The 27,935-nt window shown below is 40.4% G+C and overlaps 1 protein-coding gene across 1 annotated transcript in view; it reads left to right on the top strand.

Annotated features, from left to right (window-relative positions):
• Positions 1 to 26,937, top strand: part of Prpf18 (pre-mRNA processing factor 18) — a 27,288-nt gene extending 351 nt beyond the window's left edge. Inside the window, exons 2-10 of the mRNA XM_013014622.1 lie at positions 5,727 to 5,804; positions 8,536 to 8,640; positions 10,172 to 10,285; positions 11,160 to 11,306; positions 12,790 to 12,858; positions 14,296 to 14,436; positions 14,549 to 14,620; positions 17,846 to 18,001; positions 26,403 to 26,937. Coding sequence (XP_012870076.1) covers positions 5,727 to 5,804; positions 8,536 to 8,640; positions 10,172 to 10,285; positions 11,160 to 11,306; positions 12,790 to 12,858; positions 14,296 to 14,436; positions 14,549 to 14,620; positions 17,846 to 18,001; positions 26,403 to 26,483 — 963 coding nt within the window. The 3' untranslated portion in view covers positions 26,484 to 26,937. The remainder of the gene's footprint in view (positions 1 to 5,726; positions 5,805 to 8,535; positions 8,641 to 10,171; positions 10,286 to 11,159; positions 11,307 to 12,789; positions 12,859 to 14,295; positions 14,437 to 14,548; positions 14,621 to 17,845; positions 18,002 to 26,402) is intronic.
• The last annotated feature ends 998 nt before the right edge of the window (positions 26,938 to 27,935 follow it).

Below are 27,935 nucleotides of genomic sequence, written 5' to 3'. Positions count from 1 at the left end.
TGGGGGTGGGGGGAGGGATGTGGGAGTTGGGGGGCGGCGGCCATGGGGTTGAGGAGAGTCCCCTCTGGGTCACCCTGGCCACCTCAGCATAGGAGACCCCAAAGTTGTGGCACCCCCATCGCCTCCTCCCCCCAGCCCCCCATCAGTTCCCCTCGCTCCTCCTCGGTCTTCGGGCGGAGAGCCCCCGTCCTGTTAACGGTTTCCTCCCGAAGCAGGGGCCGGGCGGCCTCGGGACTCTAGGACTAGAGTTCTCTTAGTGACACACGCCATCTCTGGAGTCGGTTCCCCAGCACCAGGCTCGCTGCCGCACTCGGTGCCTGGCACGGCTAAGACGTTCCCGAGAGGTACTGAGAGGGAGAAAGGAACGGGGCCCGGGGTTCTGACCTGACTCAGGAGCGTCTGTGCGCGATCCCCGCGGCCTCACCGGGGAACAGTAACCCAGCGCCGCCAATTCGGCAAGGTTTGGGTCTCAGGAGACCTTTGTACCCGTAAACATTGTTGAGTCGAGGACTTCTATGGATGGGTAACGTCTGTCTATGTTTACCCGCTAATAAGTTAGAGAAACTTGAAAAATACACGTTCGCTGATCATCTGGGGAACACCAGCTAGCCAATGACAGTCGCACAAAATGATATTATTGTAGTATGCCTGAGGTTTCTAGAAGCATTCTTAAGGCATTAAGGAAACTCAAGTACGCGGTGGCAGGTCTAAAGTTTCTCAGCACTTTTTTTTTTTATTCGGAAGCTGGGATTTCTTTTTTTAAATTATAGGCAACAAATAATGATAGCCTCATGGTGTTCAGTGGGAAACATGACCGATTATTCAAGCCCTAAGTGTAGTTTGTCAGTATTAGTTCATGATAAAATAGTACTCCGTGAAAAAAACAACAGCAGCTCATTTAGTTTTCAGCTTAGTTGCCTTTCCCTCGGGCGGCTATTGTACTTTGGTATAAATTCAAAATGCTTTATGCATACTTCCTGTTTTGTCCCACAGGATATTAAAAGACTGTGGCCAAGTATCACGGCTTAATATAATTGTTTTACTATAGATTAACTCTCATCCAAACATCTGAAATGCTCCAAAATCCTGCAGCCGACTTCAGTTGAATTTTCAAAACACAGGCACACTAAAACTATTGTGTAACATTGCCTCTGATCTCGTAAAGTGTACATGGACATATGGGAATTTTGTGTTTCCCCTTCTCCAAAGTAACTATAAATGTGCAACTACTGCAGAATAATTTAAGAAAGAAAAAAGCCCGTGGGATCCAGAACACTGCTGGTTCCAGGTGTTTTGAGTAAGGGCTGCTTAACCTTGATCTCTTCAAAGAGATTGTGGAGCAAAACTGGCTATCCCTGTATGTTGACAGTCCTGTGCCTCTGCCTTGATTTCTTGCTGAAGCTCACCATTTCTTATCCATAGTATTGAAAACAGCTGTGGCCTCATGGTTCCTCTCAAGGTCTTTCTAGACCCACAGGTGTCTGAGGTCCTATGCTTTGCCAATGCTTTGAGGCCTTTGATTGATGGATGTATACCGTGTAAGTTAGAGTTGTTAAGTTGGTGGGTGGCAGATTTCATAATCATTAGTTCTAAAATAGTAGCCAGTTGCTGGTGGCTCATCCTGTAATCCTCACTACTCAGGAGGTTGAGCTCTCAAAGCCAGCTTAGGCAGGAAAGTCTATGAGACTCTCTTCTCCAGTTAACCACCAAAAAGCTGGAAGTGAGCTGTGGTTCAAAATGTAGAGTGTTAGCTTTGATTTTTAAAAAAATGCTGAGGGACAGTGCCAGGTGCTGAGTTCTAGCCCCAAGACTGGCCCATTTAAAAACAACAGCAACAAAAGAAACAGCTGTGAAAAAGGGAGCTAATTAAAACACATGTGTTGGATCTGTACTTGATATGAGGGAGCACAGTGCTGTAAAGGGAAAATTGCTTTATGAAAGACTCAGCTCAACCTGTGTTTACAGAATGCACATTTGCATAATTAAGTTTGATTTAAAACAATGTTCATAATTACTTTTAATTTTGCATCATAAACTTTTCCTAGTTGACATTTTAGCTTTTAATTTAGCACTTGGTTTGGTCATATATATGTGCTGATTGTGTGTATGTGTGTGTGTGTGTGGCAGTTGCGACTTAGGGTTGCATGTATATATATGTATATGTAATTTTTTTGGTGGCATTGTAGATTGAACCTGGGGCACTGTGCATGTTAGGCAAGCATTCTCTACTGAGTTACATCCCCAGCTCGTGAAGGGTCTCTGTCGCCCCCAAAAGCAAGGATCAAGCCCAGTATTGGCACACATGCACAAACATAAGGCCTCTCCAAAATAATCAAAAAGCCAAGATGAAGGCATGGCTCAAGTGGTGGGCAACCACTTGATGGGCAATCTCTCCATCATGCCTGGCTTTTTTGCTCAAGGCTGGTTCTACCAGTGAGGCTACACTTTCCATTCCCTGCATTTGCTGGCTAATTTCTACTTTTCTACTGCGGCTGTTTTTGAACTGCAGTCATCAGATATCAGCTGTAGCTAGTTTTATATATTCATGAGTCATCAGCGCCCAGCTTTACTGTAGTCTAATTTGTATTTTCCTGGTAATTAGCTATGCCAAGCACTTTTCTTGTGGCTCTTATCATTTAATTGAATATTTAAATTAGATTAGTTTCTGTTTCATATTAAGTTGAAAGGCCTCCACCCCATCTCAGGGGTTTGTTCTTGCTCAGCTTGCTTATTCACTCCTGACACTCTACCATGTGAGCTATGCTTCCAGTTTGACTTTATGCTAGTTATTGGAGTCTTTTCTACTTTTGAATTTCTGGATTTCAGTCTCCTGATTAGCTAGAATTATAGGCTTGAGCCACCAGCACCCAGCTATCATATGATACTATTGGTTATTTCCTTCTGTTTTTCTCCCTCTGTCATTTCCCCACATGTAACCTTCCCTCTCTCCCTCCCTCCCTTCTTTCTAAATCGTCTTGTGGAATCTTATTTTTAAAGTAGTTTTGGCATGCAGTAACTATGTTTGTTTGTTTGTTGCTGCCCATCCTGGGTTTGAATTATTTTGCCAGTCCTGGGGCTTTAACTCAGGGTCTGGGCACTGTCCCTAAGCTGCTTTTGCTCAAGACTAGCACTCTACCCCTTGAGCCACAGCGCCACTTCTGGCCTTTTCTGTTTATGTGGTACTGAGGAATGGAACCCAGGGTTTCATGGGTTTCATGTGTGCTATGTGAACACTACCACTAAGCCACATTCCCAGCCCTAGTCTACACTTTTAATATGTACAATTCAGTGAATTTTAACACATGTATGCATCTGTGAAACTGTCTACAGAAGAGTGTGAACAGACCCATCTCACCAGAAGTTTCCTTATATGCTTTGTAATCCCTCCTTCCCTCCTTGCATCCTGTCCCACCCTGTCCACCGATAGCCACTGATCTCCTTTGGTTACTTTATATTAGATAGCATGTTCTAGAATTTTATGCAACTAGAATGATTGGTTATGTTTTCTTGCTTGCTTGCTTTCATTCAGCCTATTAGATGCACTAACATCACTGAAAAATATATTGCCTTGATAGTATAAAATATGTATAATATATAAAAATATATTCTTGATAGTTTTTTCCATTTCCTGGAATTCATCTTGATAAATATTATTTTATGTGATCAGAAGTGCAGAAGCATTGTGCCTTTGGCTTCCTCCCCTAAGAGTATCCTCCTTTGGTGTCATTACATGTGCATACCTAGAGCTCTTGATAATGTTTGCTGTCACCATTGACTCACTGATTTTCATGTAGGCAGACGTTATGGATGATGGAGCCTTCATGAGCTTAGACCTGTGAATCCTCACTTTTATCATCTAGAGAGTACAACTTGGATAGAATCCAAGAATAACATTTATAAAGCAGGGTTATAGGGTCTCACCAGGTTTCCTAAACAATATTTTCAGATGTTCTGATATTTAACACCTAGTAAATTAGGTGTGTCCAATGGAATTGAGACAGTTCAATGAGACATTCATGGACAGTGGGCTCTGGCCTTGGCAGTCCTTTCGGGGAGTACCCCAATGGAGTTGGCAAATGTATTTGAAATATGATGATTGTGGAACACATAGGTAAAAGGAATAATTTGAGATGCTGAATTTGGGGTGTCTGGGTACAGAGGACCACACCAAAAGCTTAAGAACCAGAGTTCTGGCTCTGCCTCTGTCACTCAGCAGTCTTGCCCAGTTCTTAGAATGTTGCCTGATCTCATTCTCAGTTTTCTTAACCTGTAAAAGGGGATATCTCCTTAGTAGTTTGATACTGTCAGTTCCTTATCAAATAGCATCTCTGCCTTTTGTTTCTGGCAAATTGTGTTTGCTGTGTGGTTGATAAGTGTATAATGTTTATTGAGTTAATGAGTAAACTTTGTTTACACGAAAACAGTTGTCTAATGGGCTCTATATAGTCTTTTCCTAACCCACATAACTAGAAAAAGGGACATGTTTTTATGTCACCAACATATATTCATATCCAACAAAATAAAATTATTTGATATAATTAAATTCACAGTCATATATGCCAATCAATTTATGTATGTTTTTGTGTTTGCAGTTGGTTTGTTCAAATCAGATCCACACAAAATTAACTAATTGCATTTCTCTATCAGGTCTTCTTTCCTTTTAATCTAGAATATTTTCATTCCTCCAGCTTCCCCTTTTTGTCCCATGAAATTAATCTGTTGGAGAGGCTAAAACTAATCCAGTGTCCTGGGTTGGTTTGATTGCTTCCTGGTGTTGTCTTTCCTTACTCCTTTATTCTCTACCTTTGAGAAGAGTATGTCGTAGATGCTGCTGTCTCCTTCCTGTGGTTTTCATAGGCTGGGCATAATATTTTACTGACAATTAGTGTGGATTCAGGTGCTGGTAACTGGTTCTTGCTCTTATTGTCACCCTCAAACCTTTGTCCTAATAGATTTAGCATTTGTACAGAGTTGCTACCTGAGTGAGTGAACGTTGGAACTACAAGATGCTAAAGACGTGAGATAATATTGAGGTTCTGTTATCATTAGTTTACAAAGTTGGGAAGTGTCTATTTGAGTAGAGTCATCAATGGAATAATATCCAAGAGACAGAGCTGCACATAGCTTGTAAATTGGGCTGTAGATTTCACAGTACAGGTATGTAAAGTACTAACATTTTTAGCCTGGATCAGACTCTGAGATCTCTGTTACTTAACATCAAAACAAATCAAGCAAAAGCCTTGGATTCACTAACAACATTTGGTATCAATATTATTTTAACAATGAATTGATAACAAATTCTAAGACACAAAAAGGGTTTAGGTATATCCTTGGAACTCTTTTTTTCAAAAGTTGCCTATATCTGCCCAAGTTATGTTGGTTTTGGTTATGAGTAAAACATTAAAACACAACTTTATGTGGTTCATAATCCACTTGTAGAAATTTTCTTTCAACTTGACCTTAGGAAATTATGAACATTTGGAAAATATTATTGGTTCTTTGCTGAGTTGGACAAACATAGTCAAGTGATAGTTTGAGGAAAATACTTGCACATCTGTTTCACATCCATGCCAATACCCACTTCAGGTTACAGAGACCATAGAACCAAAAAGCAAGAAATTTTTGTAAAACTTAGGAGTTATCAAAGCTTTCCAAAGCACTTGAGGACTATGGGACATTAAATTTGCCCAAGGATATATTATTAACCTTCTTGTTTCCTTTAATAGGAAAATAAGAAATATTTCAAAAGAAGTGAACTTGCAAAAAAAGAAGAGGAAGCTTATTTTGAAAGATGTGGCTACAAGGTAAGAATACCAGTTTTTTATGTTAAATTATATGTTTCTGAGTTTATTATTGTACAGTTGATAAATGACAAAATTATTGATTTCTGTTCAATTTATTAATGTTATACATTAGCCTATAAGTGAGAAGCCATCTGGAGAGGTATGAGTTTTTGCCTTTGCTTTTTAAAAATACATCTCTTGAGTTCAGGAAAATACATGCATGACTTCTGGCTTGGATTGGTTTGGCTTTTTGTGGACAGCATGAAGTGGCTTGAGATCAAAGCTGGATCTGCAACTGCCTGATTTCCATCTCCACACCTCTCCTCTCCCCACCTCCCCACAAGAGTTCAAAGCACTTTAGTCACTCAGCAGCAGTGACACTGGCAGTGGTGATGTCTCTGCTTTCTCCTGAATATTTTAAGCCATTGATTTTGTTTGCAGTGATGGTAAATTCCTTTGGGGCCCTAAGTACTGCTGCCTAAACTACAGCATACTGTACATTAATAGGCTTTTGTGTTAGAATAAGGGATAGCATTTTATAGTTATGATAGTCCATTGGTTGAGAACAATTTTGAAATACTGTTTAGAAACAGATGACTTGTCTGAAAGACTTTGTGTATTTTAGAAGCATTGCTGAAATGATCTTTGACATTAGTTGATATCATACTGGGGTTTTTATTGGGAGGGGTTACTGGTTGTAACCTCCCATATGGAGAAGCCATGTTTGAGATCTTATAACAGACAACTAGATCTAGTCTAATAATCTGAACTCACTGTCATGAGAGTCTACTGAAATACTTACGCTGAACCCTAATTTGAAATCAACTTTCTGCTTGTGAAACATCAATATAAAATTAACATTCTTGTGCATGTAGTGGGCAAAGTCCTGGAAATTAATTTATGTGACACAGCATTTCTAAAAGGACGCATGAGGAATGCAAATGGTATGCAGATGCACTTAGCTTCATTTTGTAGTGCTGGAAAAGGGCAAGTAGTAAAGAAGCATGGAGTTAGATTTCTGGCAGCTGTGTTCTGTTAGTTTTCCGTGGATGTATTTATTTCATTTACTTTTAGTTTAGGAAGTTAAAATGTGTTTTATGTAAATAACTGTTAGGTAATCAGCCAGAAAGAAAAGTTCTTGTATTTTGCTTGTCCGACCACTATTATATAATTCAAGCTTATTATAAGTTTAGTCTGCTGACTTGTCACATTCCCAGATCTCTAACCTTGAACCTTTTCAACTTTTTTGCTAAGGTAGGAAGATAATTCTGCCCCACGTGAATAGTCTCAGGGAGTGGGTAGGCTTCTTTTATATATTGGAAAGCAATGAAGCAGAGTAATTACTGTGGAGGGATTGCTTGCAACTTTGAGTCCAGCTGACAAAAATCTCTTTCATCCTTGTCCTACAGCTGTCAACTGCCACTGTGTAATTAAAAGTGTTTTTAGTTTGGAGATTTGGATTACAAACTTGAAAATTAAGCACAGTTTTTTGTTTTTTCTAAAGATGTATTTAAAATTTTCTTTTTGGTATTGGTAACAATATAGTATTGCACAATCCCTTTTCCTTTATAAGAGTGAGTTATCATTTTTATGACTTGGTCATGGGGCTTGAACTCAGGGCCTGGGTGCTGTGCCTGAGCTCTTTATTTCAATGGTAGTGCTCTACTACTTTGATCCACAGCTCTACTTCTGGTTTTCTGGTAGTTAATTGGAGATAAGAGACTCACAGGACTTTCCTGCTCGTGCTAGCTTCAAACCATGATCCTCAGTTCTTAGTCTCCTGAGTAGCTAGGATTACAGACATGAGCTACCAGTGCCTGGCAGTTCTTTTTACTTTGATTTAATCTCAATGTCAGTCAGTTATGGTAAATACAACTTTAACCATAAACTGTAGAATCATGAATTAAATAATTTTAACCAAATGCTTTTCTTAATTGAATGAGTTTCTTTCTTTACTGTTGATCTTTGGTGGTGTTTTGAATCTGGCTCCTAGAATTGAGTGGCTAAATGGAAAACCATGAGTCAATATGCAGTGGGGCTCACATTAGTTTTCCTAATCTATGACATGGACTGCTACTCAGATATGGAAAATATTGAAGAGCTTTTTCCTTGAGGTCTATCCACTCTTTCTTTGACTGACATACAAAGAGCTGCCATTTTTCATTTTCCTATAAATATGGTTCATACCTTGGTTTTTGGCCAGTTTTGTATAGCATGGAGAAGTTTTCTATACATCTGATAACAATTTCTCTGGGGTTGGAAGAATCCTTTTCCAAACTAAAATAAGGAAAAAGCTTGAGTTTGAAGTTTCACAGATTTCTGGTGGAAAGCAATTTTTTAGTCTTCATTTTAACACTTGCAGCAATCAACACTGTAAAGTTTCTCTCCGAGGAGAAGCAAATTGATTGTTGTAAAGAAGTATACCTAAAATAGAAGCCAAGGAGAAAGTGAGTGCAGATTTCAGCCTTATTGAGTTTGATTTTGGAAACCACTATAGTAATGCCACGTTTATAGCAAGAGTGCTTTCTCTGCGTGCATGCTGTCTACTTGCGATGTTTCTGACTGAAATGGATGCATTTACTAAGCTCTTACAAGCATGTACAACTATTAGGATTAGGAATTTTTTCCTCAGAGAAACATGTAGAATACATTTAGTATTTAAACATGCTTAATTTTTGTGCATAGCTAATGTGGTGATGACATTAACTGTATTTTAAAAACTGAACTTTGTTTCTTTTGGCAATTAATATAGATACAACCTAAAGAAGAAGACCAGAAACCACTAACTTCATCAAATCCAGTATTAGAACTTGAACTGGCTGAGGAAAAATTACCCATGACTCTTTCTAGGCAAGAGGTAGGTTACTATTACAACTATTAGGTGGACAAAAAGAAAAATAGTGTTTGCCTAAGTTATATGTTATTTCCCATACAGGAAAGCTAACCCAAAACCCCGGTAGCTACAGTTTTCTTCATGCGCTACTACATTATTCTCTGCTTGTTTTTTAGTAGTGTTATCTTCCAAGCATAAACTTTAAATAATGAACAAATGCATTCTAAGTAAATATAAATTCACCTAATATACTTAAATTATTTTTATGTAGTTATTTTGCTAATTATTCTCTCTTTTTTATACTGCTTCATCTTTCCAGATCAACTACAGAGATTTACATATTTTTAATGTTTTTACTTTCTACTTTCTGTTACTAGAATTGAACATGTTTTTGTTTTCCATGGTCATTAATGTCTCTTTTTTTCTGGAATCTTTTTTTCATATGTGGAATCTAGTTGTTTTTTTTAATCTGAATCTATATCTCCTCCTCCTCCTCCTCCTCTCCTCTCCTTCCTCTTCTCCTCTTCCTCTTCTCCTCTTCCTCTTCTTCTACCTCTTCCTCCTCTTCTCCTCTTCTCTTTTCTGTGCTGGTATTGGGTCTAGAGCTCAGCAGCTCAGGGATGGTGTCCAGGCCCTGAGTTCAAGCCCCAGGACAGATGTGATTCCCCCCTCCTCAATTATTATTTTTTTCAGTTTTTTTCTTTTCATTAATTTCATTATTGTAAAGGTGCTGTACTCTGAGGGGTTACAGTTACATGAGTAAGGTAATGAGTACATTTCTTGTCAAGCATTGTTTTCTCCTATCCCTTCCCTCACCCCACCTTGTACCCCCACACCAAAGTTGTAAAGGTTATTTCCAATGTAGTGTCTTGTGGGTATCATTGCTCAATGGATCATCCTGTGTCCTTGTTTCAGCATTTTGTTAATTGTCCTTCCCCTCCCCAAATTAGATAAATGTCCTCAATTATTTTTGTTACCTTTAAGTAGTTGTACAAAAGGTTTTCAATTCAGCATGTCAGTTTGTAAGTACAGTGCATCTTGATCGGTGTCTCTCCCATTTCTCCCAACCCCCACCCATCCCCTCAATTTTCTTGGTTCTAAAAGACAAGTCATAATTATGTAAAATGAGAACCAAAAGTTAATCCTTTTTCTTATATTCTGATAAAAAGGCTTGCTTTACTTTTTTTTTTGCACTTCTTAAACAATACAGATGGTTTATGTTAGGAGCTTGCTTTACATTTGAATTATAGATTCATCTGTCTGACCATTTTCTAGGAACTATTCAGTAATAAGATTTTATAGTATTGACATTTGAGTCAAGGTTTTTTTAAAAAGTATTCTATTTTCTGCTTTGCTCCCAGTTTAGTATAATTGAAATGATTAAAATTTTTGGAGATTTTATATTCATTCAAATATGAATTTGGATAATTAGATTAGCTTTATTAAACCCAGGTTTCAATATTATGGTAAAATGTGCAAATTATTTTGAGATGTTTAGTGTCTTTCCTATTTTGAAAAATTAAGTAATATACTGGGCATTTGTTTCTGTTTATAGGTTATCAGAAGATTAAGAGAAAGAGGAGAACCAATTAGACTGTTTGGAGAAACTGATTATGACGCTTTTCAACGTTTAAGAAAAATAGAGATCCTTACCCCAGAAGTTAACAAGGTAAGCAGTACAAAGCTAGAAAAGTAGCACAATAGCACATAAGCTACAATAGTATAAAGTTTGGCTAATTACATGCTTCTAGGCAAAAATGAAAATACTGAGTTGTCAGAGTACTTCTGCTGAAGGAAGACAAGTTTTCTTCAGTTTTAAAATAGGTATGGGGGGGAGGAAGGGGGGGCGGGGGGAGGCTGGGAAGGGATGTGAAGGGTAAACAAAGGAGGAGGCTACAATGCTTGATAAGAAATGTACTCATTATCTTGCCCATGTAATTGTAACCCCTCTGTACAGTATGTTCACAATAAAAAAAGAAATATAAAAAAAATAGGTATGTGTTTTCAGTCTAAGTTGAGTGCATATATAGAAATTTGGGGGCAAGAGCTTAGGAATAGGTTTGGGTTCCATTCCTGGATTATAGTTATTAGTATGCGATCACTTGAGTTTTAATCTATTTAAGTCTTAAAAGTCCTCATTTGTAAAATAAAAACAATGATACCTGGCTCCTTCAAATGTTATGAAAATTGAATGAGATAATCTTTTGGAATCCCTTGTCTTCCACATGATGCATAGCAGGTACTTAGTTTTTGATAAAAGTTAGTCTTTAAGAAGGTTTTTAGTTGGATTTGTTTATCTGAATGGACATTCTAAATATCTTCCTTTAAATATGCATATACAACTTAGTGATGATAGTTTTATAGATAGCATAATGTATTGATACAGAATATACCGAAAGTATAATGTGTTGATAATGTTGTGTCCTATTTTGTCGACTTCTTAACTGCATGTGGATAGAAAAATGAAGCATACATACCCTTAATGAAAAGCCATAGGTAAAAGATACATGGAAGTTCATAAGAGGTACTTTGTCTTTACTTAGGGCCTGAGGAATGATCTGAAAGCAGCTTTGGATAAGATTGACCAGCAGTACCTCAATGAAATTGTGGGTGGGCAGGAGCCTGGGGAGGAGGATACACAGAATGATCTTAAAGTGCATGAGGAAAACACCACCATCGAAGAGTTAGAGGTAATGTCTATGCTCAGCCCAGCCAGCTCCCCATTGCCCCTTTTTCCTGGGCAGAGATGGCTGAGCCAATCATTTGTCACTGCAGATCACACTGGAGTGTGCTGCCTCAGTGTTTTTCCACTGTCATTTGTTCAGATTCCTCTACCTTCTTCCTTCACAAGTATCCACTGTAATGTGTTTGATGTTTCTCCTTTTTTCTGGTGTTTGGGGAAAGCCTGCAGTATTTTATCTGCATATATTACATTGCATGGTGGTAATTTCTATTCCCTTCCTTTTGGTTTTACTTGGTTTTCTCTTTGTACTACTTTAAGATCCATCCTTGATACTTTAGACGCATTTAATTCCTTTGCTTTTAATTGTTACATGTGGCATTCATTATATTTTGATGTTTCCTTATAATGATGGGCTGCTGAATTCTTCCAGCTCCTTAACAACAAACAGCTTTGTGATAAACAATCTTATGCAACTGCTGTGGTCTGAAACAGGATTGTGGAATTGTGTGTGTATAGATAACTTGCCTAAGAACTGCCAAGTTGCTATCCCCATTTGTAGCACCATAGCAGTATGCAAGGGGTTTGTGTCCTTACATCCCTGCTAACATGTGGTGGTGGGTCTAGCTTTCCAGTTTAGCCATTGTGTTGAATGTGCGATCATACGTGTAATTTTCATTAAAAAGTAGTGTTGTGTCATGTTTACCTGTAAAATAATATAGCTTCAAATATTGAAAAATGCTTAATGCAACATAAGCTGTTAGTTTCTGGCTCTTATACATATAGTGGTCGCTAAGAGTGAGATAATAGTTGTGAATCAAGGTTGTACTCATTTTAATGCCCCTTCTCCCAGCAGCTATCTAAAGTTTACTGAAGTAATAAGTGTAGGCAACTAGTTGTTGGTCAGAATCTTACTTCTCCCTCTTCCCCTCCCACTTTCTTCCTTTTCTTTTTTTTTTAACAGCTTTAAATATTCAGTATGTAAGATATCCATTTCAAGTATATAATTCATTAGTTTTTAGTATCTTCACAGGTTGATGCTACCATTATCATAATCTAATTTTAGAACATTTTTGTCTCTTCCCAAAAAAATCCATTCCTAGTCACAAGCAGTAGCTTCATAAAAAGATAGCAAGCAGTTGGGCCTCAGAGGCTCACGCCTGTAATCCTAGCTACTCAGAAGGCTGAGATCTGAGGATTGCAGTTCTAAGCCAGCCCAGGCAGGAAAGTCTGTGAGACTCCAATTAACCAGAAAAATCCAGAAGTGGAACTGTGGCTCAAGTGGTAGAATGCTAATCGATAGGAAGCATACTCTCTAAATACAGATAGCAGATTAGCATCTTGATTTTTTTCCCTCCTAATGTGTCTAGAAATTTGAACAGGTTTTAAAATAAAAATAGAAGGGTGTGATAACCTTGTTTAACCTGGTGATGCTCATGTGTTCCCATTCAGTTGTGTGTTAATGAGCAGAAGTGTTGTTCCTTTCTCTTCAGGCCCTGGGAGAATCGTTAGGGAAGGGCAATGACCATAAGGACATGGACATCATCACCAAGTTCCTGAAGGTGAGTATCTTAGGTAAGGGAAAGAGGGCATTTTGAACTTTCAAGAACTGTTGTTTTGGGGCTATACAGGGTGAAAGGCAGGACAGGGAAATCTGAAACATGATGTTTATATCACCACTGTGCACTTGCATGTAGCAGTTAAGGAAAATATGTATTTACTTTGTGCACACATAGTAGAATCCTAACAGCCAAATGAGCAAGATATTTGGAGGAGTTTCCTATTTTTTGTAAACACCCTAGGAAGGAGTGCAGTGGAAGGCTGCAGAGCTTTATACAAGAGTGGTGCAAATGGCCAGAAGGGAAGGACACTAGCATCAGAGAACAACACATGCGACCTTCAGCCCTGTGTGCATCTGCCTACTTGGCTGTGATGGCCAGTTCTGCCTTTGTGGTCAGCATTTCTCTCGAATGTTTTAGGTAATGCAGGCAAATCCCAGGTTCATTTCAGTATTCTCAAACTCTTTGTGTTCGAGAATACGAAGACATTTATATGCCAAAAAAGCTTTTACTTGTGTTGATATTTTATTTTATTTTTTGTCGGTCGTGGGGCTTAAACTCTGGGCCTGGGCGCTGTCCCTCAGCTCTTCAGCTCAAGGCAAGCACTCTACCACTTGAGCTACAGCGCCACTTCCGGTTTTTCTGGTGGTTTATTGGAGATAGGAGTCTCACGGTCTCTCCTGCCTGGGCTGGCTTTGAACGGCAATCCTCAGATCTCAGCCTCCTGAGTAGCTAGGATTACAGGTGTGAGCCACCAGTGCCCAGCTGTGTTGATATTTTAAATACGGGATTTGGTCATCAAGACCCTGGAATGCATTGAGGATAAGGCATAGCACTCCACAGCACTGGTGGGTGCGAACTGGGTGGGGGCCTTTCATGTAGACATGCATGCGTGCACTCCTTGGCCTTCAGAGGCGCTTTCTTTGGAAGGGTTCCAGTTAGAAAACTCAGGAAGGATCAGTCACTTCTGTTTTGCATTCATTCCTTTTTTTCTCCTCCATTAGTAACATCCATTAGTGGGATTTTTAGTTGATCTGTGTAAGGAGAAAGTCCAAATGTTACAACATACATGGAAGAATGACTACCACAGTGCATGTGGTACTATGGATGACAAATCTAGATGGGTTGATTTTTATGGTACAAATAAACCCAGTGAAAGTTTTATTTCAATCAAATAGTTAAGAAGCTTGATAGTTCTTTTTTGAGGAAATGATTTATCTTAAGGTAGGGCTGTAGTACAGTGGGAAGTTTGTGATTTGCTAAAGATACTACTTTGGAACCTACATGATAAACAAGTAGTTCATTAAGTCTTACCTGACATTTTTAATCAGTGATATCCACTATAAGGATGAGAGCAGAGCCTACGTTATGTTAGTGTGTGCATGCACGTATTGCCCACTAGGTGGCATTGCAATCTCATGTTCCTTGTTCTTTAAACAGTTTCTTCTTGGCGTCTGGGCTAAAGAATTGAATGCCAGAGAAGATTATATAAAGCGCAGTGTGCAGGGTAAACTGAACAGTGCTACTCAGAAACAAACTGAGTCCTATCTCAGGCCACTCTTCAGAAAGCTTCGGAAAAGGGTAAGAGTTGTTTTGTGAGCTTACAAAATGAAATCAGAATATGTTAATTGGGAATAAATGCTGTTTTCACTATCCCCAATAGTTTCCAAAGTTATTTTTTTTTCTCTTCCAGAATCTTCCTGCTGACATAAAAGAGTCAATAACAGATATTATCAAGTTCATGTTGCAGAGAGAATACGTGAAGGTATATTATTATGTTGTGCCTTGAAGTTATTTTGAGCATATTTAAGTAGTGTGCATAATACAATGCTCATTTGGGATGAGAGAAGTTTACGTAGTACATTTAAGAATAAATGTCAAAGGAACTAGAAAACAAGTTGTAGTTTCTATTGTTTTGTCAGCATAAAGCATTGATTACCTTCAGATCACAACTGTATTTTCTTAGTACTTCTTAGTACTTCTGTTTTTGGTACCAGAGAGGATTAGACTCGGCCTCCCAAGTGTAAGGCAGGTGCTCTATTCCTTAAACACTCCCTTACCTTAAGTTTTGTTTGTTTGTTTTCATAGTGGTACTGAGGTTTAAACTTGAGGCCTCACAGAGCCAGCCTCCACCCTGATGTTTGTTATTTTTCAGATAGGGTCTCTCTTCCTGCCTTGAGATGTGAACTGTGCCTTGAGCCCTCCTGAATAGCTGGGATAACAAGTGTGCACTGCTCCATCCAGGTGGTCACAGAGAAGGGGAGTCTTGTGTGTGTGTGTGTGCATGTGTGTGCGCGTGCATGTGCACATCAGTCCTGGGACTTAAACTCAGGGCCTGGGTACTCTCCTTGAGTGTTTTTTGCTCAAGTCTAGCGCTCTGCCACTTGAGCCACAGCTCTACTTCTGTAGTCATTTTTAAAGTAGGTTGAAAAGTTCTTTAAAGCATGAGTAGTTTTTAGGCAGGGCTTATTTTATGAATGAGATTGACTTTCCAAGTTTATAAATGGTTGATTATAGCTTGCAACGGATTCTTCCATAGAAAGGATGTCATACAGATTTGTTTCCCAGGCCTTCAATAAAAGGCCTTTTAATCTATGATATAGCTGAGCTATTGCACTGATGATAAAAGGCAATTTAGCCATGCTCAGTATTGCTTGTGTGGGAAAACAGTCCAAGGATGGCTGCCAGGACTCACTGTCACTTCTGCAGCAGTAGCAGACCCTGTGCAGGGGAATGCTGTTTTTCTTTGTTCCTGGGTGGGCTTTCCAGGGAAAGCACTCTGGTGTCCAGGGCTTCTGAGGGCAGTGGAGGGCAGTCGGTTGGTATAGGAGGACAAGGAGAGAGTGCCTGTGATTGGAGTTTGAGCCATGCCTCCCTAGAAGTTAGGAGAAGAGGATGTCAGCACAGATATCACAGAGCAGTGCGAGAGCACTGGAAACGAGAAGGCCCTGCTGGGATTTTGGGTGACCGCGTGGTTTACTTGCGGCGTTAGGCTAATGAGGGTAACGAGCCATTTTATTCCTTGTAAGAGCCAGTTCTGTCAACAGGGTTTCTCAGTTTCTTAGTTTCTGTCAGTTGCATGATACTTAGGGTAATTACATTGGACCACAGTCATCACTGCCGAAGAAAAAAGTAATCAGCTTACTCGCCTGCTGGAGGAAACACTGTTCTTGTTTCTTTTTCCTCATAGTGGTATATCAGAATCAGGTGGAAGGTTCTTGTTATTTTTTTTTTAAGGAAACTAGATATTGATATTTTTAATCAGTCAAAGTTGAATAAAAATTTATATATACAAGCTGGGTATGGTGACACACACCTGTATTCATAGCTGCTCAGGTGGCAGAGATAGGAGCATTTAGGTTTGAGTCCAACTGGGCAGGAAGTTATTGAGAAAACCTGTCTCAAAGGACAAAGGTGGGGTGATGGGCACCTGTAATCCCATCTGCTTGGGAGGTGGAGGTTGGAGGATTGTTGTCCAAGGCTGGCTCTAGGTGAAGAACTGGAGGCTCTGAAAAATAAGGAGGCCTGAGAGGTGTAGCTTAAGTGATAGAGCTCAAACACAAGGCCCTGGAATTCATAATTTGCCTACATCCAAAACAGCACAATACAAAAAGCACATGAGAATCAGTGATTTAAAAAAAGTGTGTATAGCCGGGCGCTGGTGGCTCACGCCTGTAATCCTAGCTACTCAGGAGCCTGAGATCTGAGGATCGAGGTTCAAAGCCAGCCCCGGCAGGAAAGACCGTGAGACTCCTATCTCCAATAAACCACCAGAAAACCAGAAATGGCGCTGTAGCTCAAGTGGTAGAGCGCTTGCCTTGAGCTGAAGAGCTGAGGGACAGCACTCAGGCCTAGAGTTCAAGCCCCACGACCGACAAAAAAAAAAAAAGTGTGTATACTGTTTGAAATTAAACTTTTCAAAATGTGTTGAGTAGAGTAAGTTCAGATGTCATGAGTAGTGTAAATAGTCTCAACTTGTTCCTAGTGCTTATTTTTCATCAACTGAGCTCATCAATTGTATAGGTGTCTGATTTTCAAAATTAAAATCTCTTGGAGGTCTGCTTTGAAACCTACACTATCAGAATTTACTTGGCTCCTTTTTTCTCTTCCTTCCTCACAGCCAGATTTTGATTTTTAAAAGCCCTGTGTCTTTATTGGTTTAAGTGTCTTGGAAGGTGGGAGGAGACTCGTGGGTCTAAAGAAAGAAGTCTCATCCTTTAGCCGTTTGCTCGAGGGCCAGTGTTCTCTCTCTTCACACTTGTTATGGATCTTGTTGATTGTCCTAGCACACAGGCCCATTGCTTCCAGAGGGCTGCATCTGTGCAGGGCACAGGTGGCAGCTCAGGTTAGGTGGTGGGAAATGATTGAGCCTCTGTGGTCTTAGGGCTGCTCTGGAGAAGACAAGGTCTAGAGGAGACCCAAAGTAGAGGCTCTGTCACTGCATCACAATAACTGCCTTATTCCAGACCTGAAATATATTTATTCCCAGTGCACAAAGGATGTTTGTCTTTTTACAGCTTTCACTTCCTCCTGCCCTCCTTTTCCCCAGTGCATTTATGATTTCCAGCAGGACAATCAGTGACTCAATTTTGTGTGTGTGTGCACACGTGCGCGTGTGTATGTTTATGCATGAGCCAGTCCTTGGGTTTGAACTCAGGTCCTGAGCATTGTCCATGACTTTTGTGCTCAAGGATAGCACTCTATCACTTGAACCATAGCTCCACTTCTGTTTTTTGGTGTTTAATTGGAGATAAGAGTCTCACAGACTTTGCCTGGGATGGCTTTGGTCCTCAGATCTCAGCCTCCTGAATAGCTAGGATTACAGGCGTGAGCCACTGGTGCCCTTATTTGAACAGCATAAACACTGTATCTTCAATATGCCAAAGATGTGGATGGAAATTCTGTCATAAAAGGCTGTGAAATACTTGGAATATACATTTGGAGCAAGCTGTCTTTTTGCATTTCTGATTTTCTTCAACTTTCTTTTCAGGCAAATGATGCTTACCTTCAGATGGCCATTGGCAATGCTCCATGGCCTATTGGTGTCACTATGGTTGGTATCCATGCCAGAACTGGCCGGGAAAAGATTTTTTCCAAGCATGTTGCCCATGTTTTAAATGATGAAACTCAGCGGAAATATATTCAGGTGAGCAGTTTGTAGCAGGGTTAAGGTTTGCTCAAACTTTCTTTGAATTCCAAACTTGAAAGTTTCATGTGCAAGAAAAGAATTGCAATTGTCCCCTCTTTTTTTTTTTTTTTTTGTCGGTCGTGGGGCTTGAACTCTGGGCTTGGGTGCTGTCCCTCAGCTCTTCAGCTCAAGGCGAGCCGTCTACCACTTGAGCTACAGCGCCACTTCCGGTTTTCTGGTGGTTTATTGGAGATAGGAGTCTCACGGTCTCTCCTGCCCGGGCTGGCATTGAACCACGATCCTCAGATCTCAGCCTCCTGAGTAGGTAGGATTACAGGCGTGAGCCACCAGCGCCCGGCAATTGTCCCCTCTTATCTGGAGTTTGATTCCAAGATCCTCGCTCTTCCCAGAGTAGATGTCGACAATAAATTAAGGCATCTAAAATTTAAGGATAGTATTTTTTTTTTTTTGGTTGTGGTGCTCGAACTCTGGGCCTGGGTGCTGTCCCTTAGCTCTTCATCTCAAAGCGAACACTCTACCACTTGAGCCACAGCACCACTTCTGGTTTTCTAGTGGTTAATTGGAGATGAGTCTTACAGACTTTCCTGCCTGGGCTGGCTTTGAACCACAATCCTCAGATCTCAGCCTCCTGAGTAGCTAGGATTATAGGTGTGAGCCACTGGCACTTGGCTAAGGATAGTATTGAACACCAATACATAAATTAGGCACAGTAAGAAAGTAACAAAAGCTGGGCATGATGGTGAGATCTCAAGGCCAGCCTGAGCCACAGTAGTGAGTCCTAGGCCAACTTGTGTGATGAACCCACATAAGTGAGACCCTGTAAATAATAAAAATAAATGAGCAGTAATGGTAAAGTAGAACAGTTATAATAGTATGCCGTAGTGAATTGCCAATGTGGTCTCATATCCTGTGAGGTGACACAGTTGCTCTGTGTGATGCGATTGGGGTGAAGGACACAGACATTGTGACCACATTGGCTACCGTTGCCCTGATACATTTAGGCCTTGACCATGCTGGTTGACTGTGGGTAACTGGTGCAGTACACAGTGGAGCACAGGCCAGGCGAGCACTGTGTAAATACATAAGACGTGGTGTGATAGGATGAAAATCCCTGTAGAGGAACACTTACATTTAAGACACCTTCATCGAGAAAGGAACCTTTCCACTTTCCTTCATGATAGAGGACAGGACCAAGTGCTGGGCCTTAGTTACCTTAGCACTAAACATATTGCAGTTGTTTGTGTATTTTGGAAAAAAAATATATATATTAGCAAGTTAAGTTTATCAGAGAAATGTTGGGGTGTGGAAATTCAGTTCAGGTCTTTTACAGTACATTAGACCCAGGGTCACTAAAAGTTTCAAAGTGACCCATCTGTTTGAAAGAGGAATGAAGAGACTGATTTAACTTATATGGTCATTTTTAAAGTCATGTATAATCATAATTCTATATTTACATTACTAGGCCCAAAGTATTAGTAGTTCAGTTTTCTTGAAGTTATACAGAGAAACATGTTTGCACTGTTGTTGGGCCAAACTTTTCTGAAAACTTGATGGAAAAAAAAATAAACTAATCTAGCTTTGCCAAATTGTCATAAATCCAGATTGTGTCTGAATAATGATGTTTGCTGGATGGTTATTCTAAAACTTGGAGATGATACTCTGAAAGTTTACTTGGGATTTGAAATTCACTTACTTGCATAAAGTTCTTTCAGATTTTATGCCAGAGAACAGTCATTACCATATTCATGAGTTTTCTTCTTCTTCTTTGTATTTCAGTTCCAAGTGTTGGATGTTAATTTGTGTCACGCTTTATGCCTTATTCACATATATTAGCATTTTAAGATGCAATTTCAGTGTGAATTGTAGACATTTTAGAGTTCAAGTACAATTTTACAAAATTGAGCACATTTCCATTCCTTAATAACCCCAACTGACTGTATTAAAGGCAGAAACTTTAAGTTGGGGAAAAAAAATAGTCTGGCTTTAACAATGGAATAGAATTTCAAGGATTGAATTTATCAATTATGTTTATCTATACTATGAACAAAGCCATAATGTATAAAAGTTCATATAATTTTCTTAAAAACAGGATTTACTTTTATAAATACATGATTTTCATTTCTCCTAGATTGACTTTATGTTTAAAAATACCTTGGCATTTATTTAAGATTTCTTTTTTTTGGGGGGGGGGTCCGGTCGTGGGGCCTGAACTCTGGGCCTGGGTGCTGTCCCTCAGCTCATCAGCTCAAAGCTAGTGCTCTACCACTTGAGCCACAGCGCCACTTCCGGCTTTTTTCTTTTTGCTTATGTGGTGCTGAGGAATCAAACCCAGGGCCTCATGCATGCAAGGCAAGCGCTCTACCACTGTGCCACCTTCCCAGCCCTTATTTAAGATTTCTGAAGGTTTTTTTTTTTTAATTTTTAGAAGCTGTGCAGTGAACTATCTTCCCTCTATTTTTTAATTAATGTTCTTTGGCACTTGTTTTTAAGACACTACAAGAAGAAAATAGAAACCTTGCAATTTTCACATTTGATAAAGTACTATGCCTTAATTTGGCATTGAAATAAAATTTTCTGCTAAAGACATACATTTTTATCCTTTTTTTTTTGCCAAATTAATTAGGGAAAATTGGTGAGCATCATATAGCTTGTGTGTGTGGGGGGAAGGGGGGGTTGGGTTTGGGTTGGTCTTGGGCTTACACTCAGGTCCTTGGCACTGTCCTGAGCTTTATTTTGCTCAAGGCTAGAGCTCTACCACTTGAGTCACAGCTCCACTTCTAGCTTTTTGGGAAGTTTATTTGGAGACAAGAGTCTCACTTTCCTGTATGGGCTGGCTTTGAACCAAGATCCTCAGATCTCAGCCTCCTGAGTAGCTAGGATTACAGGTGTGAGCTACTGGTACCCAGCTTTGAATATACTATATCTGAAATTTATAAAAGTATTTAACATAGTCTCAGAAATAAATATTTGTGGATAAAACAGGTGGACTCATCCTGCTGAGCAAGGGAAACCATGTAGCACTCAATAATGAGTCTGTGCTCCATGGCTGAATGCCATGTAGCTTTAATACAGTCCTGACTTAACATTCTTGTAACTGACTTGAATGACTTGCAGAAGTTGTTTTATCAGATTTGCTGAGAACAGGAGACTAAGAGGGATAAAGAAGTGTGTTAATGTGGAAAAGACATTGGCATTCCACAAGTTCTGATAGACTAAGAGACTTTTGGTTGGTTGAATCCAGGGCTTTACAGATGCTAGACATACTCTACTACTAAGCCACAGCCTATCCCTAGAGAAGGGTAAATTTAATAGCAAGGATGACCATAAGGAAATTTAGATCCTGCTTGCTCAAGTGTACAATTTGAGTAGTGGGCTTTAAGAACCAGGGAAGCTGGGCATTGGTGGCTCATGCCTGTAATCCTAGGTGCTCAGGAGGCTGAGAGGAGGATATACAGTTCTAAGCTAGCCTGGGCAGGAAAGTCTGAGAGACTCTTATCTCCAGAAAACTGGAAGTGGCACTGTGGCTCAAGTGGTAGAGTACTTGCCTTGAGCTGAAGAGCTCAAGGATAGCATCGAGGCCCAGAGTTCAAGCCCCATGACCAACAAAAATAAAGATCAAGATTATTCAATGGACTAAATGAAATGCATTAGAACTGTTAGCATGAACATGGCCTCCAGGAAGGCTAGTGGTAGCTTTCACTCATTCTTGGTAGATTCTGCAGGACAAGAACTAATTCACTGTTGTGTCCTGAGGCTGGAACAGTATGGGGTTGACAGAGGTCCCATGAAGTATTTGTTGATTGGATAAAAATTCTGTAGCTTCAGAGCATTGGCAGTCTTGTTCTTTTTCTAGTGTTGAGAGTGTTGGTGGACTCTGGGCAAAAGATCTGTGACATGGAGAAGCTTTCTTATTGGGAGAGGGTTCAGCTTTCCCAGTACAACCAAGGACCTGTTGAGGTGTAGGGAGGCAGATTGAGTCAGTATAAGGAAAAACTTTTGAAAATCTTTTTATCTTGAGATACAAGAAGTTGAAAAACAGTATGATGCAGGTTTGGGGGCTTTTTTTGTTTTTGCTTTTTAACTTAAAATTTTTTTTATTATAAAGATGCTGTACAGAAGGGTTACAGTTACGTGAGTAAGGTAATGAGTACATTTCTTGTCGAACATTGTTACCTTCTTGTTTTTGTTTTTTGTTTTGGTGCCAGTCCTTGGGCTTCAACTCTGGCCTGGACTCTGTTGTTGAGTTTTTGTCCTCAAGGCTAGCACTCTACCACTTGAGTCATAGCTCCACTTCTGGCTTTTTAAAATGCTTTTTTTTTGGGTCCAGTCGTGGGGCCTGAACTATGGGCCTGGGCGCTGTCCCTCAGCACTTCAGCTCAAGGCTAGCGCTCTACCACTTGAGCCACAGCGCCACTTCCGGCTTTTGTCTTTTTGCTTATGTGGTGCTGAGGAATTGAACCCAGGGCCTCAGGCATGCAAGGCAAACGCTCTACCACTGAGCCACCTTCCCAGCCCACTTCTGGCTTTTTAGTGGTTAATTGAAGAGTCTCAGGTTTGCCTCAGCTGGCTTTGAACCATGATCTCAAGATCTCAGCTCCTGAGTAGCTAGGATTACAGGTGTGAGCCGCCAGTGCCCAGCATGATGCAGCTTTTTAGTAGGCAGAATTGTCCATGGTGAGGGTAGGACTACCATAGGAGATGGAGGAGATCATGGCCATGTCATGTTTGTAGGCATTGAATTAGCTGTGACCCATTTGGCCCCTGTGGTCCTTAAACCTCTGATTCTTCTCTGCCAGTTTCCCTAGAACTTACTGTGGGAAAAACTCAGTGCCTACAACAGACAGATAATAAAGGAGCTAAGTTTTAAGACCCCATGGTGAGGTATGTCTTTTTCTGCTAACATAAGCCTAATACTCATTTTCTTCTCAATGCTGCTGTAAGGAAACAGGCTATGCAAGCTCAGTACTAAGCTATAGATAATGCTTAGTTTCTGAGTGATGGAGTTGCTTTATTATTTTGTAACTTTGTAGTAATAGGATTCAAATGTGGTTAGATACATTTTCTTTTTGATGAGAAGTTGAAGTCTTTTTTTTAAAAATACATACTCAGCTGAGTGCAGTGACTCAGGCTTGTATAAGCAGTCCTAGCTACTCAGAAGATAGAGATCAGGAGATTGCTGTTTGAACCTTGCTAGAGCTAAAAAGAAGCTTGAGAAGCTCCATCTCAGTCAATGGCTGGGTACAGTAGAGCAAGGAGGGGCAAGGAGAAATATACATAGAAGGATCACAGTTTTGGGCCAGACTGGGCATAAAATGAGACCCTTCCCTTAAAATAGCCAATGGAGAAAGGGGTTTGAAGCGTGGGTTGAAGTGATAAAGTGCCTGCCTAGCAAGTGTGAGGCCCTTGACACTTCATTCAGTACTGGCATGCACACGTGTGCGTGTATGCACACACACACATCTATAGTTTGCTGCCCTCTGGCAAATGTAAACAGATCTCTCTTATGTGATGATACTGTTAAGAAGTCATCATGGAAATAACTTTTAAAATACACATCAAATACTATAGTGCTTGGAGTGGTAGAGCACAGTGATTGTGGATATGTGTAGCATATATGAAGTGTAAAATAAACTCATCCAGAACTTCATGTCAGTTCCCAGCCTCAGCCTGCCTGCTCTCACCATAAGTAACTGCTACTCTGACTCATGTCATTATTGGTATTGGTTAGTTCTGCCTGTTCCTGGGCATATTACATAAAAGGATTTGGGGATATGTAGAATAGTCATCTGAAATGTAGACAATATTTGTTTTTTAAAGAAGGTAGAAAACAATTCAAGAAGCTATTTCACTGAAACATGTTTTGGCTTTTACACATACCTGTAGGTTTAAACTATGGAAGTTGTTTGATGTGTTTCTCATGGCAATTAAATATTCCAAGGGGAAGGTTTCTCACCATGCAGATCAAAGATGTATAGCTTATAGCTATGCACATATATGCATATATATACACACACACGTATATAAAGCTCACCTCAGTGCTAGGTTAGTGACTTCAGGATTTGTTCATTCTGTCCAAAACATTTGTAATCATGGGCCCAGATTGGGGGAAAGCTTCCTTTACACAGATTAGAGGAAGTTCTTATTTAGAGACGGTAATTCATTCATTTCTAGACACCTCTTGGACATTGCTTACTTGTTGGAGAAAAGGCAAAGAAGAAGTAGTTGAAACGCTCACCGCAGGGCCGTGGGCCCTCCAGAGCTCCTCAGCCTCTCCCTGGCCTTGTTCTGAGATTTCGCTTGCCCTCTGGTTGCTTCCTATTGGGTAGGCAGTGAGAGGGTACTGGAAGGTTACGTGGTATTAGGAAAACAAGTTTGGGTTCTTAATTCTTTGCTGCAGCCTCCCTGTGGTTGCCCGCACCCCTCTGCCCAAGGCCTTTGGTCCTTTTAGGTGACTGTCTTCTCCATGGTTATCCTCCACTCTCCCTCACCCTTTCAGAGCCCGTGCTAGCCACCGCTTTCCAGGAGTGCTACCTCTGGGAACGAACTGTACTGTTCTTTGTCTGAAGTCCTGTCCGCTCCTTTGTAAAAGTCTTGGAAGTGTTATCAAATTACGTTTGAGTGTGTCCTTTTTTTCCTGCTGTGCATTCCTGGCATTTAGAGACTAATTGATGTATATACTGTGCTAAACAGATTCCTTTGGGGATTAGAACATGAAAGAATATCCCAAGTTTTTCTTCAACTCCCAACTACAAAAGCAAAAAAGCCTTTACTATTTTTTTTCTGGCAAGTTTTCAGAAACCTTATATTCTGTAGTAAAGACAATATTACAACCTTTTATGTCAGTTTGGTCCATTTATCTCAGGGTGGTTTTTTGTTTGTTTGTTTGTTGTTTGTCCATTGTGGGCCTTGAACTCTTGGCCTAGGTACTGTCCCTGAGCTCTTTTGCTCAAGGCTAGTGTTCTACCACTTGAGATATAGTACCACTTCTGGTTTTCTGGTGGTTAATTGGAGATTAGAGTCTCAGAGACTTTTCTGCCCAGGCTGGCTTTGAAGCACATTTCTTAGCTCTCAGCCTCCTGAGCAGTTAGGATTACAGCACCCAGCTTATATCTTAGGTTTTGATGGAGCTCTTCTTTCAGCATTTGCCAACTTCATTTATCCATGGAACATCTGCAAATTTCTAGTATGACCCTGAATTACCAAAATGGGTACACAGAAACATTCCTACAATAAATGATCACATCTTGATCCACAATCATTCATTGTTACTGGTAAGAGAGTTCCCCACGCATCAGTGTTTAGATTACATGTCATACATTCATAGGTCAGGTGGCTTTGTGCTGCAGCCATTTCCTCTAGTGGCCAGGTGTTGCATGATGAGATCTACCCTAACTTGTTTTTTTCCAGAGTATTAAGCCCAGAGTCTTAGAGAAAAATACTGCTAGCATTTGTCTTTTACATATTAACCCTTTTTAATTTCACAGAACATTATGTTGTGCAACCATATTTTGAGCCATGTGGATCTTTTTACATCTGTAACTTAGTTGTGAGGAAATGGACATTCAATCTTCAGCTGTGTGCTGGAAATAAAAAGACCAGGTTGCTTCTACTGTGGAAGCTTGGCATTGAAATAAGTGAGTCTTCTCCCAAATCAGAGAAAAGGAATAGAAAGGGAGATTCTATCATCCTTATTAGTGGTGCTAGAAATTAAAAGATAGAGAAGTTCCTTTGAAATAATGAGGGGAGTATGTCCAGTTCTCCTCCAGTAAATAATACTATAATTTTTAGAAACATTCAAAGAAGTAACTTCAGTGGTTTGTTTATAGACTGGATAGTTTAGGCCCACGATTGTTGGAACCTGGTTGACAAAGGGTGAATTGTTACATATAGTTAACCCACTTTTACTGCTCTAAAACATTCCATTGTGAGCATATATGCATTCATGCAGTCTTCTATGTGGATGGAAATTTAGGTTGTTTCCAAATTCTTTGCTTTTGGGCTGGGAAGGTGGCTCAGTGGTAGAGTGCTTGCTTTGTATGCCTGAGGCCCTGGGTTCGCTTCCTCAGCACCACATAAGCAAAAAGAAAAAAGCCGGAAGTGGTGCTGCTGTGGCTCAAGTGGTAAAGCGCTAGCCTTGAGCTGAAGAGCTAAGGGACAGCACCCAGGCCCAGAGTTCAGGCCCCACGACTGGACCCAAAAATCAAATTCTTTGCTTTTTGCTTATTTGTTTTGCTAGGACAAAAAACATTGAACATTTTTGTATGTATCTCGAAGTATACTGGGGGTACACTTCTGACTGGGATTGCTGGGGATGGCCTGCCCCGATGACAAACTTGAAGGGAAGCCAGTTAGGAATAGTGCATGCATCATAACCACTTCATTCTTTTTGTGTTTGTAGGGATTGAAGAGGTTAATGACCATTTGCCAGAAACACTTTCCTACAGATCCATCGAAATGTGTGGAGTATAATGCACTATGAGATCTCTGCAGTGTTCATGTGGCACTGAGAAACCTGAGGAGGCGGGACCAGACTTCTGTCATTGCCAAAGGGAATAAAGGAAGAGCACAGTGGACTTGCCTGTCTCAAGAGTTCCACCTGATACAATTCTTGATCAGTTTAAAAACTGTGGGCTTTCATGTGGTTCCTGACTATACACCAGTTTTCATGTCTTGCTTTCATTGTAATCATTGAAAAGTTCATTTTTAAAGACTTTTCCCCACATTTTAAATGTGTAGACAGCAGTAACAGAAGGGGGTTTGAAATGATCTTTTCCCATGTGACCTGAAAATTATGATTAGATAATTAGAAACATTTGAGTATGGACTTAAATCTCTCTGTAAAATATGATAAATTGCACATTGCCTTTTATGTAGTATTTATAGAAAATATTTTTATATGTGGAGACACTGAATGAAATTTTATAGTCTTTAAATGTTTCTGAGTTTTTACCGTCTTGCAGGAGAATGTGAATGCAAATGTTACCGTTAAGGGCTGGGAAGGTGGCTCAGTAGTAGAGCGCTTGCCTTGCATGCCTGAGGCCCTGGGTTCGATTCCTCAGCACCACATAAGCAAAAAAAAATGCCAGAAGTGGCGCTGTGGCTTAAGTGGTAGAGCACTAGCCTTGAGCTGAAGAGCTGAGGGACAGCCCCCAGGCCCAGAGTTAAGGCCCCTCGACTGGACCCAAAAAAAAAAAATGTTATCGTTAACTCATATTTTTCATTTATCTTCTCTCCTTGCAGATAGATTAACAGCCAGCAGCAGTTTGAGAAACAAAACTGGTATATTATACTAACCTCATATGCAGTGAGCGCCTGTGCAGCAGGGGGAGGAGAGGGGAGCAGAGCCTGCTGAGAGGGCTGGCTTGTGAGCGCCATGGAGGAGGAAGTGCCAGGACTGATGCCACCACCTGTGACTGTTCTGGCAGTGGTCTTCCAGAAAGTGAGGCCTTGTTTTAGAACTTCCACGGTGTCATACTTGGGTCATTGTGATCCATCACTGCCTTCACTTTGTCATTGAGAAGACTGAGCGAATATAGTCATGTGGGTTAAGAGGCTGCAGAATGGCAGTATCTGAGAGTATCCAAAGTCAGAACTCCCCAGCTGTGTGTTTCAGCACCTTGTGCTGACAGTGGAGGCTGTGGACAAGCCTCAGCTCCTGATCTCACAGTGAGGTGCCAAGTACACACCCAGTACCGCAGCTGTGTTTCAGATAAATGCTGAGATCGGAGCTCAGCCAGTGCTTGCTGTGTCTTTCAGGAACCCCATGCCCCCAGTAGCAGCAGGATCACCATGGTGGAATGAGCGGCAAGGACGGGAATGAGGAGATGGTGAGGCTTTTCCCAGAGTTGCTTTTCCTCTCAGTCAGTTCCAAGTTTAGAAGAGCAGATGATGGGAAGTAGAGGCTGCTAGTGGGAGGCTTAGCTTTACAGTC

Source organism: Dipodomys ordii, unplaced genomic scaffold (assembly GCF_000151885.1).
Source record: "Dipodomys ordii isolate 6190 unplaced genomic scaffold, Dord_2.0 Scaffold24, whole genome shotgun sequence".
NCBI classification, from domain to species: domain Eukaryota; kingdom Metazoa; phylum Chordata; class Mammalia; order Rodentia; family Heteromyidae; genus Dipodomys; species Dipodomys ordii.
This window is presented reverse-complemented; position numbering and strand designations above follow the sequence as displayed.